The sequence below is a fragment of the Phalaenopsis equestris genome, unplaced genomic scaffold (genome assembly GCF_001263595.1).
Source record: "Phalaenopsis equestris unplaced genomic scaffold, ASM126359v1 Scaffold000022, whole genome shotgun sequence".
Lineage (NCBI taxonomy): Eukaryota > Viridiplantae > Streptophyta > Magnoliopsida > Asparagales > Orchidaceae > Phalaenopsis > Phalaenopsis equestris.
The window spans coordinates 2,183,924-2,191,913 of NW_018164464.1; the positions used below are offsets into that span (position 1 = coordinate 2,183,924).

The following is a 7,990-nucleotide window of genomic DNA, read 5'->3' on the forward strand; positions in this document are numbered from 1 at the left end:
AGAATTAGATACAAAACATTCTCTTTAAGCTAATTGAGAGTAAGAACAGCTGTAGCTAAATCTTCCCCTACAGTCTAACCCCAGAAAATATGATTTTCTTTGGGGTTTTGGGCATAACAACAATTCTAATAAGTGACTTCTTTGTTGGTTGCATTAATCTAATCTTTCTTTAGTACCAAGTTCTTCCGAAAGAAATATTCAACCTGTCTTAACACACATCACTACTGTTCATTGTCATCTCCAACCTAAAGCTTGTTAATGTCACTTTAATGGTAAACGGGAAAGATTTTTATATGCTATTATTTACATTACAAGCAACGTTTCCATAAAGGTCGTTAGAATAGTCTATAACTGTTAGATAATAGAAATTTGAGCGATGCCTGAATATCAACTTTGTCAGAGATTCCAATTATATTATTGTTCATCGTATCAAAACACAATCAATTAGCAGCTATATTAACAAAATCTCACAGCTATTACCCTCTTTCATACACTTCGAAAAAAAATGAGAATTTCAACGACTTCTCAATCGAGGGCCATGATAAATGTTCTCATCAGGAAGGTGAGCTACAATACATGGTCACTCAACCTTTTTCCTGCTAGTTGAACGGGTCAAATCCTAGCCATCCAATTATCCTACTAATAGCAATCATATCCATGTCATACTAACAACCTAGGTTGTTCTAATTTCTTTCTTAACAAATATCATATATAGATATCAATGATGTATGGCAGGTGATGATGAGAAATGGATTTAAGTTTACTCTCACATTGGCCACAGTTATCTTCTCTCACTAGTAATGTAGGTGCTATCTGTAAGTGCTGCTTTGATGAAAATTTTTCTAAGAGAATATGTAGCATTCTGTTTTTTTGATATAGTTGGGCAGGGTATATTCTCATTAATGGCTATTAGGTCGTAAAGAAGGAAATGAATACATTTACAGCCACAATTTCTGCTTAGCTTTTGAAACATAAGAAAACTAGTTATCTTTATAATGAAAAAAAAAAACGAAGTTCATGAAAAGGCAGGCTTTTGATAGTGATACCAGTAGAAATATGCTGCAGAAAATTCAACTGATAACAAGTAAAAATTTCTTCTCCATTTCAGCTTTCTGTAAGCATTAGAATTGTTCGCTGCAAGCTCAAACCAAAACTCCACTTTCGTCTAGCAAGGGGCGATGTTGCCATTTGGCTATCTAAAACTTAAAGATTGACGTCTGATTTAGCCTTCTGGACTGGTGTTAGGTTCATCAGCTCTATCCTTTTGACTAATTTTCAGCCTAAGAGGCCTTCGCATGAGTTCCTGAAGCAGTCATATTGGGTTGATTAGTTGAAATCGGTAAAAGAACTGATATTTAAGCTCTGTTAGCCATTATTAAGCTAAGCTGTGCATGATTGTTTTAGTATTCGAATTAGCGCCCTCTAGATTAGAGTGTAGGCAACCTAAACAATGTTCCAGGCCTGCCAACAATTTCAATGTAGCATAGCTAAAATGGGCATTTACATGCCTCCCTCCCAATATTATGTATTTACATATCTAAGACAAACTATACTTTTTACATTTATACCACCAAAATCTTTTATACCACAAAAAAGTACCACTATTTTAACACTTAAAAAGTGAAATACACTTTTTCAGGCACATGAAAGTTGGCATATATGCAGCAGTGAAGTTTAGATGTTAGATATGTATAAACACAAGAATTGCAGTGTATGTATGTAAATAATCCGAACTAAAATGAGATATTTATACATAACTTAGGGATGTGATAACAACAGAATCTTGAGGTTACCTTCTCATCCAATTCAGAAATAGCTGTCACTGCTTCTTCATTAGTGGCAAAAGAAACGAACCCATATCCAGCAGACCCCCCTGACGGGCCATTGAAAACCACTCTAGCAGACACAGGCTTGAATTTGGCTGCGAAGAACTCCCTAAGATTACCTGACCTTACATTCCAAGCAAGATTTGATACATAGATCCAGTTTCTTGCCTCACTCTTGGGAGTAATAGTAGGGGCTAGAGTAGAGTAGAGTTTTTTAAAGCTCTTTGCTAGTTCAACTCTAATGATCCTTCCAGAAAATTCCTGCAAAAGATAATAATTTCTGTAACAAAACCTGAGAAACAAAGATTATATCTTTAACAGGATAAATAAATTGATCCTCTATTCAATCCAAGACAAAAAATCACACACACGCAACCACTGTTGTTATGCTTAAGCAAATGAGCACAGTCAATAATGATAACAACATACCTGCAGCACAACATACAATTCTGAATCACCCTCACCAAACAATCTCAACCATCTCATTTCATCTCAGTCACACACATAAATTCTAGACTTTACTTTTACTTCTACATTTTCACTCTTAGTGTATATGAGATGCTGCTGTCAGCATCATTCTAGACTTTACTTTTACTTCTATATTTTCACTGTTAGTGTATATGAGATGCTGCTGTCAGCATCATATGAAAGCAAATGAATTGAGGTCACGGTAGCCCTTTTCTTCACCTCTGTTTGCGCACGCCTTTCTTTCTGCTGCTCCTGGTTTTCTTACATGGTATCAGAGCTTCAGCAACATTGCAATTGACGATTCTGCCACCTCCCAGCTCCAAGAAGACTTCCATCTGGCTCACAGGTGCGGCAATCCCCCAATCGCTGAAATTCCTAGGGACCATAATCAAAGCCGTAGTGACCATCTCCCTCTCCGCTGACAAGTACCCGATTTGGAGATCCCAATTTCTCAAAATCGTAAAGACAAATGGCTTTCTCAGCTTCCTCGATGGATCTACCTAGCAACCACCCCCTACCATCACCAACACATCCGATATATCCCCACCCAACCCGAAGTGACCCTTTGGATGCTAGGGAATTAACACCTCGCGGCTGCCATCTCCTCCACTATTTCTACCACTATTCTCCCATATGTGCTCATCCTTGATAGCTGCTCCAAAATTTGGCATATTCTTGAAAAATGGCTGCAAGCTATCGATCTAAGGTAATCTAGCTGAAAAATGAGTTTCATAATGTCTCCATGAGAAACCCCACAATGGCACAATACTTCACCCATATCCAGACACTGGTCAACAACATTTCAGCAGTCGGTGCCCCAATTGACACCGAGGACATCATTTTATACACTCTCAAAGTCTCCCTACATCCTATCAAGCCTTTAAAACATCCATTTGAACACAATTAAACCAATTGCCCTAGGGATCTCTACTCTCTTCTCCTTAGTGAAGATATCAACATAGCTAATGACAACTCAGCCATTCCCACAACCGATTCTCATCTAGCTCTCTACATACATAATTTCAGGAGTAAATATAATTCCTCCAAAGGCCGGAGCAACACTGCCAATCCGGGATACAAAGGTGTTGCACCGTAATCAAATGCACAAACCCCAAGCAAAACAAAGGAACCAACACAATATTGTCAAACCTGCAACAAACCTGGACAGAGAGCTCCAAAGTGCAGGCATAGACTCAATATCAAATATCAACCAACTAAGCCTCCACCAACAACTACTCCTCTCACATCTTCCAACACCCCCGATTGGTATCAACACATCGGCGCCACATGTCACATGACTGCACCTCTTGATCAACTTCAAGCAGCCAAAACATCTCATGGCCAAGATCAAATTCATGTCAGTAACGGAGAGACACTTCCCATTCATCATTCTGGCCATGGTCTCTTACCAACATCATCTCGTAAGCTTATACTCTCTAAACAATTCCATTCACCTCAATTATATCACAACCTAATTTCTATCTCCCAAGTTGTTGTTGACAATGATTGTCTCATAATCTTTGAAGCAACTGGTTATCAAATTAAAGACCGATTCTGTTATGGCGCAGCAGAAACTTCTTCAAGACCCTTGCCGCAATGGGTTGTACCCAATTCCAGCAGCTCAACAAGCTTTCGTCTCCACCACAACCCATAAAAATTCATGGCATCAATGCTAGTCACCAAATCCTTCAAACCATAGCAAAACAACAAATCACATCTCTTGATTTCTAGCATTTTTCCTTTTTGCAAGGCATGTACCTCCGCTAAATGTCATCACTTACCTTTTTCTTCTAGCTATACTTAATGTAATCCACTAGAACTTATACATTCAGATATTGGGGTCCATCCCCAACATCTATTCAAGGATTTAACTATCGTGTTCTTTTTGTTGATGATTCTATTCGCTTTTAATGGCTTTATCCTATGTAACACAAATCTGAAGTTCTCTCTAACTTTTTCTAATTCAAGCAGCTAGTAAAACTTTATTTCCAGAAGAAAATTAAAACTCTAAAAACTGACAAGCACGGAGAGTATAAAAACTCGCAATTCAGCAATTTCCTACTTAATAAAGGCATCATTCATCAAATAACATGTCCATACACTCCATAATAGAATGGGATCGCCGAACACAAACATCGTCATAAACTTGAGACCACTCGAGCCCTTCTAGCTGAATCGAATCGCCCACCCTCCTTATGGCTTGAAATAGTGGTCACTATCATTTATCTTATGAAAAGGTTGTCATCACCAAACACATCCAATCTATCACCATATCAACTACTACATGGTAATCCACCGGATTACAGCCATCTAAAAATTTTCGGATGGGAGTGCTTTCCTTGGCTGCACCCCGCTCAACGACACAAGCTTCAACCGCGGTCGGTATCCTATGTTTTTCTTGGTTATACTGAACCTACCAAGGGCTCAAAGTGCTTCCAACCTACCACAGATAAAATCACTATATCTCGGCATGTTATAATTAACGGACAATCCTTCCCATACTACCAATCTACTACCCCACAACAACCACCCAAACCCCCAACCACACATCTACTCACCCTTTTGCCAACCACCAGCTTTACTACATCAATGCAGCTACTAAGTCCCCTCTACCTCAGCCAACTTCAGCACCTCAACCTACATTATCCCACTAAAACTCCAACCCACGACAGAAGCCACTTAAAATTACTCTTCCTTGACCAATTTCAGCTTCCCAACCTGCATTACCTGCTACTCAGCCCTCTTCTCCCCTTCAAATACAATCCAAACAGCTCACTCCAATTATCCCACAACATCTCATGGTCACAAGACCTAAAACAGACTCCCTTCCTGCTACACGCATTTTCGAACTCCTACATCATACCATCGAACCTACAGAACCTTCCAACTATAAGCAAGGGGCAACCTCCCCACACTGGAAGCAAGCTATGGATGAAGAAATTTCAGCACTTTTACCCTCAACAAACTTGGAAACTAGTTCCTCCTCCCACCAACCAATCGATTCTTGGATGCAAATGGACATTTCACATTAAAAGAAAAGCTGATGGCACCATGACATGATACAAGGCGTGACTCATAGATCAAGGATTCCAACATGAATATGTTTTAAACTATACTGAAACTCTTAGTCCAGCAACAAAGTTTCCAGCCATTCGCACCTTCATAACAGTAGCTTTTCATCATAAATGGCAACTACTTCAGGTGGACGCCTCCAATGCCTTTCTTCATGGTAAGCTCAACGACACTATCTTCATGTGCTAACCTCTAGGATATATTGACCGAGATCATCCCCATAAAGTGTGCCATCTCCTCAAATCTCTCTACAATCTCCAACAGGCACTGCACCAATGGTTTGAAACATTCTCCAAGCATCTAGTCCATTTTGAGTTCAAACCATGTCATGCTGATTCTTCTCTCCTAACCTACAATTACAACTCGAGTCAACTTTATCTCCTTCTATATATAGATGACATTCTCTTAACAAGAAGCAAACTAAGTGCTATTAATCATCTCATCCAAAATCTTCAATGCACATTCTCCATGAAGCTGCTTGGACCGGTTTCCACCTTTCTTGGGATTCAGATTAAGCACACCACCACCGGTTTTCAACTATCTCAAACTGACTACGAGCAGATATGTTTGATTGTAAATCACAACCCAACTCATCTTCGGTCTCCTCCAAGACAAACAACAATCTTCAACAACCCATTCTACATTTCGCTCAATTTTGTCATCTGGTGGGATCGCTTCAGTACCTCACTATCACAAGTCCAGACATTCAATTTGCAGTCAATACTTAGTCTCAGCATCTTCATGATCCCCTATCGCGGAGCTATTAACAAATAAAATACCTTGCATTAAAGGTACTCACTCTCGGTCTTCAACTCCAAGTTGGACCTCTCATTGTGCATACATACTTCGACTAAAGCTAGGCAAGTGACTTCCTTGATCGCCGATCAATAATCGAATACTGCTCCTTCTTGGGCCCAAATCTGATTTCCAGGTAAGTCAAGAAACAACTTATGGTGGCTCAATCTTCAACAAAAGCCGAGTACATAGCCCTATCATCCGCTGCCACCGATGTCATCTGGTTATGTGGGTTGTTGCAAGACTTTCACATATCCATATCTCTTCTAATAACCATTCATTGTGACAATACTTCAGCAATGGCAATCACCCATAATCTCGTCTTCCATGCCCAAACAAAGTATTTTGAGACCGACTATCACTTCATCTGAGACACGTCATTTCCAAAGAGCTCTCACTCAATTACATCCCTACCGATGACCAATTTGCCGACATCTTCACCAAGGCACCGCCTACGCCTCGCCTCTACAAGCTCAGAGACAAGCTAAAGCTTTGAAATTCCACCATTAGCTTCACGGGGATGATAACAATATACCTACAACACAACATACCACACCACTTTATTCTGAATCATCTTCACCATACAATCCTAACCACCTCATTTTATCTCTGCCTCACACAGATTCTAAACTTTTTTTTCCTTTTAATTATACATTTTCACTATTAATGTATATGTGATGCTCTTGTAAGCATCAGATCAAAATAAATGAATTGAGGTCACGGTAGCCCTTTTCTTCCTCTTTATTTTCGCATCTTTCTTCCTATTTCTGTTGGTTTTCTTACAGATAAAACTGTAGCATCCTAACAGATGAATATCAAATAATAAAAGTAAAAAAATTAAATTATAGATTATAGTTACTTTTTAAATTTTTCATGGAACTAAGGGCCAATAAATTTCACAATCATTTACATAGTAGTGTCTTTGAGTCACAAGTCAGCATGGGGCTTAGACTTAACCAAAAAAAGAACGGATGGTCGGACATTAAAATTAAATTCTCTATTATTCAATTTTCATTGCTAATATTTTTAATCCAAGTAAATTGAAAGAGCTACCAAAGAAAATAATTTAATTAACAAATAAAAGTTTCTCTCTATGGTTGTTGATTATGTCTTCTGTACACATTAGCTCTTCTCGTATTCATCTTATTCAAAATCTTGTGAAAAAATATCAAAATGACACCAAGAGTTATCTAAGTTAACCCAGTGGAGCAATCACATTTCTAAATTATACTAACCAAAGAAAGAGAATATAAATTTTACTATAGAAAATCTTATAACAATCTAATGTATCGTCCATGACATTTACTTAATGTAATAACTTATACTTTGAGATGCAATATTTTTAATTTTAATCTTCAAGATTTATTCTTGAAGAAGCAAATGTTATGTGGGATAAGGTAACAAACACTATTAAACAAGTAGCAAAAGTTGCGCTTGGAGAATAAAAAAAAAATTTACAAATAAAAATAGTTGGTGGTGGAATAATAATGTGCAAGAAAAAATAAAATATAAGAAGTTATGTTATAAAAATTGGTTTAAATGTAAAAGCTTAGAGAACTGGGAAAAATATCAAACGACCCACAGGGAGTCTAAAATAACAATCTGTGACGCTAAAATTTCTGCTTTTAATGATCTTTATAATATATTAGATACTAAGGAGGGTGAAAAACATGTGTATAAACTAGCCAAACTAAGAGAAAAGAAAAGTAAAGATTTAACTCAAGTAAAGTGTATTAAAGATGAAAATCAAAAAGTACTTTTCTTAGAAAAAGATATTCAACATAGGTGGGTGAGTTACTTTGATAAACTTTTTAATGAAGTTTCTGAAA

The 7,990-nt window shown here is 37.8% G+C and overlaps 1 protein-coding gene across 2 annotated transcripts; it reads right to left on the reverse strand.

Moving 5' to 3' along the window:
- Nucleotides 1–919: 919 nt before the first annotated feature.
- LOC110018470 (33 kDa ribonucleoprotein, chloroplastic-like) lies at nucleotides 920–5,687 on the reverse strand. Of its 2 annotated transcripts, none has more exons than XM_020715799.1 (3): nucleotides 5,453–5,687; nucleotides 1,794–2,087; nucleotides 920–1,303 (listed from the first exon to the last, which is right to left on the reverse strand). In XM_020715799.1, the coding sequence occupies exons 1-3, from the start codon at nucleotides 5,456–5,458 to the stop codon at nucleotides 1,223–1,225; spliced, it is 381 nt and encodes a 126-aa protein (XP_020571458.1). In that variant the 5' UTR covers nucleotides 5,459–5,687; the 3' UTR covers nucleotides 920–1,222. The 2 variants fall into 2 exon arrangements, with proteins under 2 accessions (XP_020571458.1, XP_020571457.1); XM_020715798.1 differs by lacking the exon at nucleotides 5,453–5,687 and adding an exon at nucleotides 2,256–2,367.
- Between the last annotated feature and the right edge of the window lie 2,303 nt (nucleotides 5,688–7,990).